General features: G+C 40.3%; 1 protein-coding gene across 2 annotated transcripts in view; it reads right to left on the reverse strand.

The window, feature by feature from the left end:
* Positions 1-9,988: 9,988 nt before the first annotated feature.
* The window catches only part of slc4a3 (solute carrier family 4 member 3), a 36,162-nt gene continuing 28,744 nt past the window's right edge, over positions 9,989-17,406 (reverse strand). Inside the window, exons 16-21 of one of the 2 annotated variants that reach the window (XM_038720066.1) lie at positions 16,953-17,042; positions 16,677-16,843; positions 16,294-16,547; positions 14,755-14,924; positions 11,134-11,307; positions 9,989-10,291 (exon numbers count right to left, since the gene is read on the reverse strand). In XM_038720066.1, the coding sequence (XP_038575994.1) occupies positions 10,214-10,291; positions 11,134-11,307; positions 14,755-14,924; positions 16,294-16,547; positions 16,677-16,843; positions 16,953-17,042 (933 nt within the window). In that variant the 3' untranslated portion in view covers positions 9,989-10,213. The remainder of the gene's footprint in view (positions 10,292-11,133; positions 11,308-14,754; positions 14,925-16,293; positions 16,548-16,676; positions 16,844-16,952; positions 17,043-17,406) is intronic. The other variant, XM_038720067.1, reaches the window with a different exon arrangement.

The raw sequence follows: 17,406 nt of genomic DNA on the forward strand, positions 1-17,406 counted from the left end.
TGCACAACACAAACCCGGAATAATGCACATGTAAATATCTGCCACGTTGTTCTTTCTCTGCAAATAGCTGTATTATTTTTCTCTATTCTTATACAACTTGTATCTGTTTATTATTTATGTATATATTTCAAGATTTATTTATGTCAACTGTATGTTTGTCTACGTGTAGCACCTTATCACCAAAGCCAATTTTTATACGTGTAAAATACTTCCTGGCAATAAGGCTCCTTCTGATTCAGAGGACGTGGCACATGAAAAATTGACAGTGAAATGTAAGCTGCCACCTAAACACAGTGGGTGAAGCTTGGCGTCTCCAAAGCCAAATGTTTTCTGCTCACTTTGCATTATCTCAAAATACTGAGTTTAGATATTAAAGTTTCCGCTTTAAAGGACTGTGCCAGCCTTTTTATTTTTTTTTCTTCAAATCATAATGGTGATCATAATTTGTAATCCACTTTCCAACCACTTGTGACCACTTTTTTTAACCTAGGGCATTCCCGTCATAGAGATGTTTTCATTACAAAATTAGAACTGAACTGAAGATGTCTCGTATAAGAGACGAAACGTCTTTGAGTATCTTTAGGCAAGTTGTCAGTTGTCCTTGATTTGAACCTTCCTTGGATGACTATGACCTGGATGACTGAGAACCTTCACAGACTTTACAAAATCAGCCTTCACTTTAAAGTTGAATTCTTTTGGCTGGCTCAGGTTCAGTCATCTCATCCATCAGGATTTTTTTTAGCTCTGTTTATAGTGACAAATAATTCCATAGCAGACGCTATTTCAGACTGCTGGAAAACTGGAAGACTTCTGAAAAGCGTGTTGTTTTACTGACATTTGGTAACCTGGAGCGGTCATGTCACCCATCTTAGTTTTGGCATGACTGCATATTTAAAAGGGTTTTTAAGATGGCGATGTTGATGTTTGTAAGTTGTTTCTTTCATTTTGATGTTTAATGTTTGTTTTCATGTTTGCCTAATTTTTTGTATGGTAAAAATGCGTAACATAAAACTAACAAACCTTGGATTAGACCTCAAGGTGCGGCAGGAACCACTGCTGGGACTATTTATCTACCATTAGGGCATTGTCTTCCATTAAGTTCCATATGAAATTAAAGTTTACATGCAGAAAATTACATTTTAATTTTTGGTACTACAACACATTGACCATGCATGCTGTTAGCTGTAAGTGCATATCAATGTGAAAAGCTTTTCCTGCTTCACCATGTAACTGCAATACAATAACTGAAACATATAATTGTATATTTATATAATAATTTCAAACTTGACTTGAACTATGCTCAGTCAAGTGAAATCAGATTCTCAGACTACAGATTTTATCAGTCCCAACTCTCAAGACTGCTGAGACATGTTAACTTCATCTGCTTTACTCTCTTCCTCTGCAGCATCTACAATAAAGTGAAGATTTGCGTGGACAACTGGGCAAATGTGTCTTGGTGTAAGAGTCACAGATTTCTGGCAGACAAGGTCTTCTTGGAAGTCCATCACAAGTACTTTCCGCTCTGTGGACAGGTCCACGACCCCCCACTCACCACTCTAATTATGTTAATAGCACCTGTTATCATTGCCACGCTCTTCCTGCCGCTTCTGTGTGTCAATCTCACCACCTGGCAAACGGAGATGCCCAGCACTTTGGGGCTCTGATGTGCGGAGCTGACAGAGGAGAATAACTATAGATATATAGATTTCAGCCTGAGACTAATTCTCCCATTCTGACAGTGGCTCAGACTAACTTTGTTTGCCACCTCTGGCACAGAGAGATTGAGAATTGTGGACAGTGTGCGGCAAAACAAATTAAATTATTTCGAAAATCATTTAAAACACTGGTATTTGAATCCAGCCACCAGGATTTGCTAACTTTCTCACACCAGATTACACAAACAAAGATTTAAATCAAATAAGTGAAATATTAAAATAAACAATGGCTTACATGGTAAGCAGCAACGATTACAACCCATGAAAAGCAATGCCTTTTAGGATATTTGCCTCTGTTGAAGAAGATTAATGCGTGAAACAGATACTGCAGATAAATAGTTAGTTTGGTAGGAAAAAAGATTCTTCTTCAGTTAGGAACAATAGCTAATCCAGGAGGTTAATTTCTATGTTTACTTATGGTCTGAATCATAGACAAGCGTTTGAAGTGATGAACGTAAAACTTAAGTTTATTTGGAAAGCTTTAGGAGGCTCAAGGAGTTTGTGCCGATATAATCTTCCTGATATCTCAAAAACAGAGGTGCGAGTGCAAACTTGGCATGACCCATAGTCAGAATAGCCAAAATTATGAAAATAAGTACCACAATTTATAGATACATGTACACAAAAACAGAGCACATATACCATTCCACTATCAAAATCTGTTAAAAGCAAAAAGTACAGATATTACATTTAGGAATATGCTAATCAGTGTCCAATTATGAGCAATATTTTCCACAATCTTTTCATTTTCATACTCAAACATTATTATACATATTTCATGATATCAGTGGTGCGTCAAGTTATTTATAACGCATAAACTTCCCATTTGTTGTGGTTATTTTCTTCTTCTCAAAAGTCAAATGTTCTGTTCAATTCAATTCTGTGTCATGAGGTTCCAAAATACTGTATATCCTATGTATATCCTGTACGTACAGAAATGTGTACTTGACCGTCTACATACTACATTTGCTGTGAATGTCTGAACTTTCTGGAACCCCACCCATCTGACACATATAGTAAGAAGAGGAAAACAAAATCATAATGATTTACTGCACTGTTTCACACCAAGGTAATTCCAGCAGTCTATGTGATAGAATAATCTGTATTGTATTTAAACTGAGGTAGGCGACATTGGAGAAACTACCAACCCCTCCCTTCAAGCCTCCCTCCAAAGCCACTCCCCCCAAACACATTTTCATGGTCACTGGGTGGACCCTTAAGCCAGTTAGGCATGTAGGTAGGTAGACAGGCATGTAGGCCAGCCAATCATTTCATTCCATTCTGACCGAATTAAATGATTGGATGTGCTTATTAAGGGCTGTGGCAGCCACAGATAAAGGATTTTTTTTGTTGTTGTTGCATCATTTGATTAATTGATGTCAGGATGTAAAGACAATTTCAACCAATATAACAGAAAATGTTTCTTACATAAATTGCCTAGGCCAGTTTTACATTTTGTAAGCTGACAAAAAAGAATGATGCTGTTTGTATTTGAAACACATAATAAATATTTATTTCAGACAGAAAAATAATGTTTTTCACTCTTTACAGCAATAACAAGATGGACCTGCTCTTCAAGAATCCACACGACTGAAGTGTCAGTGTTATGAATGCAAACACACTGCATGTCATACTTTGTCATCATCATTCATACATCAAACGATTGTTGTGTAGACCTCATGAAGACCAGCTGTGTGTCATCAAAACACTGTAAAGCTGCATTAAGCAATGTTTTCAATTTCAACTTTGAATCCAATGACTGCCTATAATGTGAAATTGGTGCTAGTGCTCAATCTCACTGAGAATCAACACCCCAATCTGTAGATCTGTGCTGTGCTGAGTGCACTCTACCTGCCCAGCATGGCAGAGATATAAGTCAACAGGAGGGCACTGAGGAGAGCTGAGCACAGAGTCATCCAAAGAGGAGTACACCATTTTTCTCAAGAACTATTGGACCACACCAAAGAAAACGCAATGGAAAACGCAGGAATCTCTGTTTCTGCTGGACGTGTAATAAGGCTGTTCATTGCAAACACACTTGACTGGGCTTGTTACTGTGAGTTTATTGTAAACGTTGCTTTCTGTGCTCTAGTGCTTAATACAACTTTAACAGCGTTTTAAAATAAATATTGTTTTTTGGAAAGAAATGTCTTTAAATGAATGTGATAGTCGTAGAAGTCATAGATGTTCCTGAATGAACATACCTGCCACAACACTGAAATGAAACCTTGTATGTTAAAGACTGTTTCACTGAATAAAAAATTACTATGCACAAAGTATTAGTATTTAATTTACAGCATAGGATATCAACAAAATGTGACAATGAAGAGCTAAATTAGGAAGCTAATCTTGCTAAGGGACTAATCTTTTGGTATGCAGTGGAGTTAAAGAAAAATTAATGGCATTCCTGTAGTATCCATAAGATACTGTCCTCTATAACTGCTGCTCTTGAGAGAATATCACGTGAACAACCTTCCTTATAATAGTTGATCTAGTTTCACACATATCTGATTTATAGTAATATAATAGTCAAACCTAATACACTATTCCATTTGTTAGAACTCCAAGATCGCCAGATATCTTTACTCAGACCAGTGATGCTGAGAATAACATAGCAAAGTCTTAGATTTGGGTGGGTGGTCTGGCCTGCTACCATGGTGGTAAAGGGCGACGAAATGAGGTGAACTCAGAGCATTGACATGGCAGAACGTTTTGGGGGTCAAAAAAAATATTTTTATAACTATTTTGCATGTTTCGACATCTAGTGCCCAGACAGGACAGTGGCAACACCGCACCTTTTATTATCTTATATAATACCCACAATTGCACTTTTTCTCTTGTGTAAATACTGAGAGGATGTTTTGCTAAGTATACGCTCGCAGACTCTATCTTGGCTATCGCCTACGCAGCTCCATGCATATTCAAACACACCAGGTCTTGTCATAACTAGAGCACGTGGATGTGTAGACCAGTCTAACAGAGATGTGTTCCCATACAACTATGGAAATAGACCCTTGTGACTCTTTTATGAAGCAGCAAAGCAAAAAGATTTGTTTTGTTCCCCGCTTCTCTTCATCAGGTCAAATTTTTTTTTGAACCAGACAATTACAGCTAGTGTCCGTCTAATTTTTGTATCTCATAGCACTGCACTTCTTTAGTGTGTCTAATTAACTGAATCTTAGCCTCTGGTGGTTCAGTCCATCCATCCATCGTCAACCGCTTATCCTTCGTATAGGGTCGCGGTGGTGGTTAAGTATGGAAGTTAATTAATGACAAAACTATTCATCGGGCACAAAACAAATTTAAGCATTAATTAAGCTGATAGTCAAGATGAGAGCTTGCAAGGACATATTTATGGGCTTAAAGGTTCAGTTTGTAATATTTAGGAGGATCTATTAATAGAAATGCAATATAATAAACATAACTATGTTTTCAGTGCTGTATGAAGAAGTTACATATTAAACCGTTTCTATCTATATACACCGTGGGTTATGTATTACTGGAAGAAGCCACCCCGTGGGTTTGAATGGAGAGCAGTGAAAGCAGTTTTGGTACTATGAAATACTACTACAGGGCTACTTCCTGTTGGCATCAGCGTCTACTGCGCAGCATAAGCATGGTTTAATGACGTAGAGCAACGGCAGAAACACCGTAATACTGGTAGCTACAGGGCTGCGGCAACAAAAAGTCTCTTGGCTTAGTGTGTCTGACTCGGATCGTCACTGTTTAATCTGCCCACCTACGAGGCTCACCTGCCAAACACCAACGTAGCGTCATGATGGCCGAATATTTTTTTTTTGATTCGCCTAGAGTTTATAATCTACCCAGTTACAGTTAGTCTTTGGTTGGCTTCACTGTTCAATCTGGCTTGCCCCCTTGGTCCCCTTACATGGATGTTGCCATGTCGTGCCGGCATGTTGTGCCGCCGTGTTTCTACAGAGGCCCGAACGGACAAACTGCTCCACAGAGCACGTTTTGTCACTACATTGAATACGTACAAAAAAAAAAGACGTAGTAGTAAGAGTAATAGTAGTAGGAGTAATAGTAGTAGTCGTCTAGTTTGTAAGAAGAGAAGTGAAATTTGGACAATTGGAGGTCCACAAGTATTATTTAGCACAAGAGCTGACAGAGCGGGGTGAGCGATGACTGATGTGGTGTCGGAATAATCGGAATTTTATTTTCCTCCTTAAATCATTATTGCAAAAAAAATTAAGACTAAAGTGTACATGGGACATAAAGAAGTATACAGTATAGTACACAAATATATAAAAAGACAAATATTAAAAACTTTGCCAAGGGTAGCGTATATTATATAAAGATATTAAAAGAGGATCATATATTGACAGTTTTCACAGCCTTTTTGTTGTTGGATTTAGAAATTAAATTGATATAATGTACAAACTCGTGGAGAAAAAGGTGCAAAGCTAGTTTTTTTACTACTGATTTTACGATTGCCATTAGAAATAAGTACTTTTTTTTTTTCTTTGACTTTTATAAAAGCCAATTACCACATCCTATAAATATGGTCAATGACGAATCTGCTGAAGTCGAAGGAGTTGCCGAGTTGTTGACGTCAAACATGTAGAAACATGGCGGACAACATGGTTGATGGTAAGAAATTTTTGATTTGTGCAAAATCACGTATTAAATATACATATTTTGCAACAATTTTTGGTTAACTGGTTTCAACAAGACATGCGCACATCCAGCTCTTTAGGTCACAATTAAATTCTTCAATCCTGATACTACAGGTAAATTCCAGTGGATTGTTTTGCTTTCCGTCGGAGTTTACATGAAAGAAATTTAAATAGGTGTAAACACAGAGAGTGTTCCAGCATGGCTGGATGAACGTCTTACTTTTAAAACACATCTTATTGTTTTGGTGAGGAAGCTTAGAGTGAAGATTGGTGTATTCTACAGAAATAAATAGAAACTACTTTCATGTCAGTACTTGACTATGGCGATAAACTGTATATGCTTCATCTGCAGTGCTAAAACCTCTTGATGCAGTTTATCATGCTGCTTTGCGGTTTATTACAGATGCCAATTACAACACACACCATTGTCTTCTGTACTCGCTAGTGGGGTGGGATTCTTACCAGGCACTGGTTATTATTCGTCTATAAGGCTATAACGCATAAACTTCCCAGCTATCACTAAAATAAATTGGAAAGTCGGTGGTTATCAGGCACGTTCCTAAGATTGGTTAGTCTTAGAAATTCCCCCGAGCCCATTCTGAGCTAGGGAAAACCGCCTTTGAATATAATGCTGCGAATTCTTGGAATAAATTACAGGAAAAGGTAAAACTGATTTCAACAGGACAATTTAAAGCAATGAACACTTTCCTCACGAATGTAATTGTTACCTAGAAATTGTCTGTTGTTTTTTAAATTATATTACATATATTTATATCTGTGATAAATATTTGGATCCGTTTGCTGGACACAGGGCTCAGCTGTAATAGAGTCTGAGTCAGTTTCTCTGTATAAATAAAGGTGAAAAAAAAAAAGAGGTCAGAGGAAGCCTTACTGCTCGCTTACATGGCTGTGGCTGTTTTACACAGAGGTCATGTCCTCTTTTTTTCTCAAGGAATTAGGGACATAATCCTTGTAGTGCGCTCGAAGCATCTTTAACCCTCAACTAGGAATTAAATTTGTTTGTGGTCACTCAATAGCTTTGTCGTTATGGAATCAGCATTGCTAAATTAATCAAGTGCTTGAAAACACAGACAACCAAACATGCCTGTATACATTCAATAATGTCACGAACATAGTGGACCAGAGTGCAATAGAAAAAAGTATCAAGTGTTTTTGCCATCGGTTTGCCATTCCAGTCTTTGTAAACCCTGAAATATGTGGATAAAAAGGTTGATTAACTGTGCAGCCAATTTGAAATGAAACTATATGTATGTATAGCACGGTCAGTAACTTATTCACTTGAGGAACTGCAGGATTAAATACAGATTACAACAGTGGTGTGCTTCACATCAAAGTGTAAAGGGGCCATGTCACTAAACACAATATTCTCTTCAGTTGACCTCATTTCATCCATTGCATAACACATACATTTTTACATTGCTAGTGTTGGATTGCCTTGACCGCTTTATGTACACAAAAAGGGACAACAAACTAAAGGCTGGAATGCAATATTTACAGATTAAAGGTCAGTTTCCCCTGAGACAGAATTCTTGCGTGGCTCATAATGGAGGACATGGTCATGTGAAATGAGATATACTAATTATTGTGATTGGCATACAAAAAATATATTACACTGCCAACCATTTAAAGCTAGTTTCTTTCATGAATGTCATCATCTGTGCTTCACTTTTTAGCACTTTGGAGTTTTCTAAGTTGATTGAACGCCTGCAGCAGTAATCACTAATATCAGGTGAACACAAGAAAAGCTTTTTCTTCTGTTTTGTCATATTTAATAGTTATTTATGGAAACCGCTTCATCTGTCTCTTTACTGGTTCCACCCTATATTTCTTTATCCATTGCAGCAGATACAGATGTAAGGATAGAAGGTAGAGGGATTTTGCATACTACTAACTCTGACAATTTAGTGTTTATTGACTAAATATTGATATATTTGGGAGACAGGGTGCAGAAACCTTTTATTTTATATTGGTTAAACCTTTCTGAGAAACTCTATTGCTCTTTAATGTGATCAAAGAGTTCAGTGTGCCTTTTTGATTGTTTCAGACTGTCACAGTATAGTCTAACACAGTGGTTCTCAAACTTTTTCACATCAAATGAAACTGACACAACTTAGACCACGGACCACCATTTGATAGGATTTTGTCCCAGGGTCGACCCTCTGAAAGGATTTTGGCTTTTAAATGTTGTATTACAGAACGTGAATGAAACCCATGACCAAAGCAGTCCTACAGTCTGTCCTTGTGTTAGTTATAGATGGACTTATGGTGAAAATAAAGGATTTTCCTTTTTGCTGGGGCCCCCCTATAACCCTCCCAAGGACCCCACTTTGAGAACTACTGGTCTGACACACTGGCCTTTCAGTAAAATCACATGAACGTCTTCCTCTTCTTCTCTTGTTACTTAATAATCAAGTCTCCTGTGAAATTGTGTTTCAATTTTCAACTGGTGTTTCTGTGTGGCAGAAGTAAGAGGTTTCTGAAAATGGCGTCACGGCTGAATAGTAATTAAAATTCTATAGTTGGCTCGCAATACAGGAGGTGAAAACTAAATCTCTGGGTATTTCAAAACAACTCTGAACACAGATGGTACATTATAATTCCAAACTCACAGTTTTGCTGTACAATGCATCATTCATACATCCTGCCAACACTCAACTGTTCCCCAATGTCAGTGTTTCAGTGTGTTTGCTCAGTTTCTATGCTTTTCCAGTCAAGTGTGTTATTATATTATTCATGACATCTGTGAAAAATGCACCGCACTGTGGAAATATTGAAGAGAAGATGAAAGAACAGACGAATAATGACATATTTTCTGTCACCCTACACAATTTTTTTTTTAGTTTATAGCAGTTTAAGCTATTCGGAGTCTAAACATCACTGAGAATCTGGCATGGCATTAAGTCCAAAGGTCACGAAATAAATAGATACAACAAAGTAGAAAAATAAGGTCGAGACCATGTTAGCTATTTACTTTTACATCCAAGGTCACACTAAAGGGGTCAGAGGACTGGTATGTTGGGCACTAAACACCTAACAAAGTACAGTAACACCCCTTGAAGAGGCTTGCACAGTCTCTGTGGAGAGTTTGGCTTCAAGGGGAAACTACATTTAGACAGGAGGCTTTGTGCCAGGGAGCTCGGTTGGCAGCGACAAAAGTGAACTTTTGCCCAGTCAAAGTGCTCATTTACTAAAAAGTCTGTACAGAAAGGAAAAGGACTACTTAACTCCTTGTTTGCACATCATTGCAATCTACAGGCAATGGCAGGAGGATTAAGGAAAACGGCGGCTAAACTTCAAAGGCAGGGGAATTCACTTGGATAATTCTGAATTTTGATGAAATCCACTTCCCGAATGAAATGAAATGAAAGCAGACTGACCCTATTTCCCACTTTCAGGACAAAAATAAGTCTGAATCAGCTAGTCCGCTGTACTCCTAGAGGTCATTGCACTTATGCCCAGAACCTGCAGAGGAATTAAAGGGATATATAGGATAAAAAGTTGGATAAAGTTGTGTTTTTTTCTGACCACTTCAGGCAGGGTGCTATTTTCTGGCGTCTCACAGAATAACATCTTCAGGGAGTTTAACACAACACCACCACCAACACAGAGATCTAACATTAGGTGTGTTCTTTTTAAAAAAATGGAATAAACAAAGGTAAGAGGTGATTATCCAGCTATAGCCTTTGAATATTTTACACAATTACAATTACACACCACTGCGATAGCTCCGCTCGCTTTGTCTCCGTCACCCAGAGACACTGAGGTTTCCAAAGAGGCTTGCTCTGATTGGTCAAAGCTGGAGGATGGAGGAGGTCATATTGGCCGGGTCCATATTTAAATTTATACAAGCATGTGGATCTCGTTGTACTCATCTCGTCCATCTTCATCAAAGTTGGGAGAATCCTCGTCGCAATCCAGCTGCGGAAAGAGAAATTATCTTGATTAATTTTCATTCAAAGGTCAAATTCAGGCAGGATGTTGCTGTTCAAAGAAACTCGGATGAAATTATTGGACCATGTCAAAAGTTTGACAATTTGGGAATTAAGCTTAATGGCTTTCTTTTCTGGCTATACGAAGCTACAGCCAGCAGCTGGCTAAATTAGCTTAGCATAAAAACAGGGGGGAAACAGGGGGGAAAGTGCCCCAAGCATCCAAAAGAAAAGAAAAGTGCAAAATCTGGTACATATACTGTAAGGGTGAAGGCAAGGCAAATGTATTTATAAATAGCAACAAGGCAGTTTACGTTAAAGGTCTAAAGTTACAGAGTGAGTAAAATTTTCAGGTTTTAAGTTTAATTTCAAGGTCCTCTTTAGTTTCAGGAAATTCCACAGTGCCTTGGGTTCATGAGACCTTTGGATGAACACAACACGCATGGTGGTCAAGTTAGGAACAAAGCTGTTTATCCTAGCATTTTGGAAATGGAAGGTTTTAATCTGACAGTGATGACATGTATGGGTTTGGGGGATATAACCAAGAAAACATGCTTCATGACGGACTGTGACTCTCTTTCTGGTTAGAACACAGAGCAAAAGGAAATATTTGCATTTCGTTTGAAAACATTTGCAGGGAGCTGTTCGTGATCCCAGAGGAGAAACTCATCCGTAGTTCATATGTAGCAAGAGATCTTAGACAGATAAAAACAGGCCAACGTCCATCAAATGTTAAATTTGCTGCAAAAGAAGTATCCCGAGCCTCTGCGGGATCAGATTATTGTGGCAAAGATTCAAACATTCCTGAAATGTCTCTGCTACCCAACTTACCGCCTGGAGCTCACGTTCCTCAAAAATCCTGGAGAGGATGAGGCGTCGCAGCGGCACCGTCATGATGAGGACGAAGGGGAACGCCAGGGAGGCCACGGTAGACTTCACTACCCACAGAGCCACGATGCACGCCAGCTGCGTGATGGTGAACAAGTTCATACGCCATGTCTTCACCTGAAGCAACACACGGTGGTTAATGGGTAGCAAACCAATAGACCGTCCACCACAGTACTGACGCACAGGCATAACTACAGACACATATAAAGACACGTTACAGTTTTTCATCACTGTTCGCAGGCATTTGAACTAAAATCATAAAACCATGACTCCATTTTTCAAAAAGCAAACCCATTTCCCTAAACCCTAGACACAAATCATTCCTCACTGCCTACATACTACCATGTGGTCAATGAGAAAACACTGACATTCAATATTGTTCACTGAAGTCACACAAAGATCCATTCGAGTCAATTGATAACACACCAAACACAGACTTCAATAGATAAAAGAGGAGGAAGGAGAAGAGGAGGAGGGAGGAGGAAGGAGGAAGGAGAAGAGGAGGAGGGAGGAGGAAGGAGAAGAGGAGGAGGGAGGAGGAAGGAGAAGAGGAGGAAGAAGGAAGAAGAAGAGCAGGAGGAAGAAGGAAGAAGAAGAGGAGGAGGGAGGAGGAAGGAGAAGAGGAGGAAGAAGAGGAGGAGGAAGAAGGAAGAAGAAGAAGAGGAGGAGGAAGAAGGAAGAAGAAGAAGAGGAGGAGGAAGAAGAAGAAGAGGAGGAGGAAGGAGGAAGAAGAAGAAGAGGAGGAAGAAGGAAGAAGAAGAAGAGGAGGAAGAAGGAAGAAGAAGAGGAGGAGGGAGGAGGAAGGAGAAGAGGAGGAAGAAGGAAGAAGAAGAGCAGGAGGAAGAAGGAAGAAGAAGAGGAGGAGGGAGGAGGAAGGAGAAGAGGAGGAAGAAGAGGAGGAGGAAGAAGGAAGAAGAAGAAGAGGAGGAGGAAGAAGGAAGAAGAAGAAGAGGAGGAAGAAGAAGAAGAGGAGGAGGAAGGAGGAAGAAGAAGAAGAGGAGGAAGAAGGAAGAAGAAGAAGAGGAGGAAGAAGGAAGAAGAAGAGGAGGAGGAAGAAGGAGTAAGAAGAAGAGGAGGAGGAAGGAGGAAGGAGACGAGGAGGGGGAAGAAGGAAGAAGAAGAGGAGGAGGAAGGAGGAAGGAGAAGAGGAGGAGGAAGAAGGAAGGAGACGAGGAGGAGGAAGAAGGAAGAAGAAGAGGAGGAGGAAGGAGAAGAGGAGGAGGAAGAAGGAAGAAGAAGAGGAGGAGGAAGAGGAAGGAGAAAAGGATGAGGAAGGAGGAAGGAGAAGAGGATGAGGAAGAAGAGGAGGAAGAAGGAAGAAGAAGAGGAGGAGGAAGAGGAAGGAGAAAAGGGGGAGGAAGGAGAAGAGGAGAAGGAAGAGGAGGAGGAAGGAGGAAGGAGAAGAGGAGGAGGAAGGAGGAAGGAGTAGAGGAGGAGGGAGGAGGAAGGAGAAGAGGAGGAGGAAGGAGGAAGAAGAAGAGGAGGAGGAAGAAGGAAGGAGACGAGGAGGAGGAAGAAGGAAGAAGAAGAGGAGGAGGAAGGAGAAGAGGAGGAGGAAGAAGGAAGAAGAAGAGAAGGAGGAAGAAGAGGAAGGAGAAGAGGAGGAGGAAGGAGGAAGGAGAAGAGGAGGAGGAAGAAGAGGAGGAAGAAGGAAGAAGAAGAGGAGGAGGAAGAGGAAGGAGAAAAGGGGGAGGAAGGAGAAGAGGAGGAGGAAAAAGGAAGAAGAAGAGGAGGAGGAAGAAGTAAGAAGAAGAGGAGGAGGAAGGAGAAGAGGAGGAGGAAGAAGTAAGAAGAAGAGGAGGAGGAAGAAGGAAGGAGACGAGGAGGAGGAAGAAGGAAGAAGAAGAGGAGGAGGAAGAGGAAGGAGAAAAGGAGGAGGAAGGAGGAAGGAGAAGAGGAGGAGGAAGAAGGAAGGAGAAGAGGAGGAAGAAGCAAGAAGAAGAGGAGGAGGAAGGAGAAGGAGGAGGAGGAAGGAGAAGAGGAGGAGGCAGAGGAAGGAGAAAAGGAGGAGGAAGGAGGAAGGAGAAGAGGAGGAGGAAGAGGAAGGAGAAAAGGAGGAGGAAGAAGAGGAAGGAGAAAAGGAGGAGGAAGAAGAGGAAGGAGAAAAGGAGGAGGAAGAAGGAAGAAGGAAGGAGGAAGGAGAAGGAGGAAGAGGAAGGAGAAGGAGGAAGATGAGGAGGTGGAGGAGGCCTGTCCCAGACCAAAGACAGGATGCTGGGGCAGAATAAAGAATTGTTTGGTGTGTTGTACTGTGCAGTAACTGAGGAATAAAAAATATGTGCAAATGTTTACATTTATTTTGTCGTGTTCCTCATGTGAAAAGACTGTTGAACCACAAGCAACAGAACTTATAACCAGTTTTTGTAGCATTGTTTTGAATTTCTCTCCCCAGTGTGTCACACTGTGTTGTAGCGTGTGTGTGTTTCTGAGGGCTTGTGTGTTATGTCTGAGGGCAGAGTTTGGTTTTTCAGCAAGATTGAATGGTTTTGAGTGGAGAGCTTCATTTTGACCTGAACATAGGATGTTTGGGGAATTGGGTGAGAAGTTGTGGATGAGTTTCGAGAAAAAGACGCATAATTTCAAGAAATGTGTTTAAGCAATCGAGATAAACCGTAAACGCTCCTCTGCATGAATTAAATCCTACATGTTTTTGGCTCCATCTAGTGGAACTAATGATTTGTGTAAAGTATGCAAAATATGCTGTCCTGTCCTTTTCCTGTGTTTTTCATGCATGTACCACAAAACGTGATTTAAATCTGACACCAAGTGATATCAGATCCAGAATCACCAATTTTCAGATCCTGTTATAGTGCAGCTTCTTTTTTTACTGTTCTCTGTTTATTGCTTAATCCCAACACAAGACCTTTAGTGAGTAATGATAAATTCTCTTAACTAACAAGGTGACTGCTGGCAGAGAAGCACAGTGTGTGCACTAACACTAACTCAAACTGAATTTTTATGTGTTTATTTTTATTGAAAATTATTATTATAATTTCATGTTCCTTGTTAGCCTGAAGTTTAAGCATTGTGTGCTGTTTGCGTGATAGAAAACACACGTCTTTGGTAGAAGTTCATTTGAGGCAGCGGCAATCTGAGTTACTCAAATCAAGCGAGTATCTTACAAAGTTACAGGGTTTTTATTATGAAATTCCCTCTTGCTGTCCCTCCACTGCAGCTCAGCAAGGAAACACTGTCACGGGAAGCACAGAGAGGGAATTCCAATTTAAAAAGATTTATAATTAATTTCCCCACAGAACAAGGTCTGGCACTTCCAGTTAGCCAGTATGAACAGGAGAGATGATAACAGCAATGTTCATACGGGCACCTGACTAGTGTTTTAAGTTACTAGTATCCTGACTATCATTGGGTCATGAAGTGCAGCCTCTTGCAACTGTAAAACGCTGGACAATCTAAATATCTGGTCTCTCTATCGAAACAAGAGTAAAAAATAAAGACTGCAGGAGCTGCCTGGCTGCCGTTACCACTCCGCTGGGTTTGGCTTCTCCAGCTTACCACTAATAATAGAAGACGAGGTCACGTAAACATTCTTATAGCGTCTGTTACCTTGGTGACGTAGATGTGGTCAGGGTGATGCTTGGCGGGCGTGACCATGAGCGTGATGCGTTCATACAGTTGGATGCCTGTCAGAGAGGTGACCCCCATGTACAGGAAGATGCCAAACAGCACCGCCAGAGGGATGTGGCGGAGCACGTCTGTCATCACTATGGACATACCTGATGGGCAGAAAGGGGTTTGAGGCGAAGTCTTCAAACGATATTACTGTTTTTCATGACACTGCTCGCATGTTCAAGAACTGTGGAGAGCATTTTTCATTCAGCAAGGGAACAGCCCTAAAGCTAACACAATGTCAGTTCCATTTATTTGAAACGTATCCACTGTTCAGCTGCCTTGGTTGAAATGCTATTTGGGCTAATCCAAAAAGTCTCATTCCTTATCCAAATAACATTTCAATCAAACAAAAGCTCAACTATCACGATGAGTCATGAGGGTTGTATCCCCAAACAGGATCAACCTATACTTAAGACTGCTTTGGGAGCTCCGCGTTAAGTGAAACAAGATACTCTGATGGCAAAACAGTATTAGTCGATGGATGAAAACAACGTTGCAATGTGGAGTTTAACAATTTTCATTTGGAAAAATGAAAAATCATTTAAAGCTGTTGCAAACGGCTGATTCACACTTTATGAATGTCTCGACATGCAGGAGCTGCAGAAGCGCCACTCTGTTCCTTTGAGCTCATGTTTTCTTTCAAGACAAATAATTGCCTGTAAATTCCAGCACAGTAATAATGCTGTAGAAAAATACAAGCCCCACAGGGAGATAATAAAACTGAGTAATTGCTCTGGAATTGATAAGTAGTTCAGATTCCTCTTTTTCTCCAGCTTCATTCCAGCTGCATAAGGGAACTATTTTGTGACTTTACTTCATTAATATGCAATTAAATTTATACTATAACAAGATTGTGGTATATGTTATTTAAAAGAAGCATTCCACTAACCAATTAACTAAAAGCCAGTCCCCTTTGGTAACTGTTGCTTTGACTGTCAAACTTTGGGTCCTAGCAAGGCGCATATTTATTTAACGGCCACGATGGTGGCAGATTTACAAGCATAATCTAATGCTAACTTTAAAACCCTGTGAGTTGGTTGAAAACTCTGTCGCCGGCTAACTTTTTACTGTTCCCAGATGATTTGTTGGCTCTGAACTTAAATGTTAAGTCATTTCCACCATTTTGCTTTACTTTGCTTGAGGATAAGGAATAACCGATGAGTTTGGCAGATGTAATGCTATTTAAGAAAATTGGGACTGGAGTCGCTGCCATGTTATCTTCCCCAAACCAAAAAACAGCTGTCATTACTCTAAACACTCTGCTAGTGACATGCCCCTTAGCTTTGGAATTAATGCTAAGTTGGCCAGGCATGTTAACATTTGCAGCTAATGTTGGAGCGAATAAACACACTGTGTAATGCACTCCTTAGAAATATGTTCTTGTGTTTTTGGTTTTGTAAAAGCTAACAAAGACACCACCCTCTGAAATTTTGAGAGAGTGACTCCCACTCCCACTCTTCCCTTTCCTCTTACCAACAAGAACAGCCACCAGAAGCCCGGTCAACCTCTGTTCTTTCACCTCCTGGATCATGGGCTTTTCGCCAGGCGCCGTGGCTTTGCTCATGACGGTGAGGGCGTTGACATGAGTGACGGAGCGCACAGTCGCTGCAGTGAGCCACGGCAGGCCGAAAAGAGGACAGATGGCACCGAGAATGACGATGAGCAGAAGATCCAGGTGGAAGCCTGACCCTTTAACCAGGCGACGCTCCTTCTTACTGACTATTAATCTGATAGATTGAAGGGAAAATATTTGAAAAGTGAAACTTAAGAGAAGCACACAGTTCGTAAAACGTATCCCTTACTATTTCACACACAAAGTGTTACCACTGTAGATAATTATACTGTAGAGTACGCACGAAGTGATCTGAGTTTCCATGAAAATGAGGATGAAGACGAGAAGGGCAGGTACAATAGATGCTCCCATCATCCAGGTGGGAAAAGGCTTCTTATCGCCAAAGGGACTGATGAACCAGCCTCTTTTGTCAGGGGCGGTGACTGAGAAACCCGACGGCACATTGAGTTTCTACAAGTAAATAAAAATAAAGTTAACGTACTCAGAAAAGGCACTCATTTATTGGAACTGTAATAAAAATGCACTTCAACTGCTGCTGTTGCTGTGACGGTACAGTTACCTGTGTGTAAGTGTCAGGGATGGCGATATCCACCAATACCGAAAGTAAAATCGAGATGGGGATGCCGAAGTCACCAATGATTCTTCTGACCTGGAAATAATGATATTTGATTCAGTTCACTTCTCATCACATTCAAAGTCTGAATTACATGACATCAGAGCTGCTGAATTGTTATGAATAGCTTTGAGACACAGCATGAAGGGATGTATATGTATGTAAGTGTAGAGTCACGTTAAAAACGTATACGACATACATTTAGAGATGAGGAAGTGTGTGATCAAAAAACTTCAACGTTCAAAACACAAAATAGAAGGTGTATTTTATCTTTGGTGAGTGTTTGCATTAAATGGATTTAAAAGGACCCATGTGGAGTTTTTGACCACCAGCAGCGCTATGGAGCAAGGTTTTTAAAAGTTGTTTGTTTCTTATGCACAAGCACGCGGTGACACGATTA

Source organism: Micropterus salmoides, unplaced genomic scaffold, assembly GCF_014851395.1.
Source record: "Micropterus salmoides isolate LMB-PRFRI ecotype aquatic unplaced genomic scaffold, ASM1485139v1 Ms_hic_scaffold_15, whole genome shotgun sequence".
NCBI lineage: Eukaryota > Metazoa > Chordata > Actinopteri > Centrarchiformes > Centrarchidae > Micropterus > Micropterus salmoides.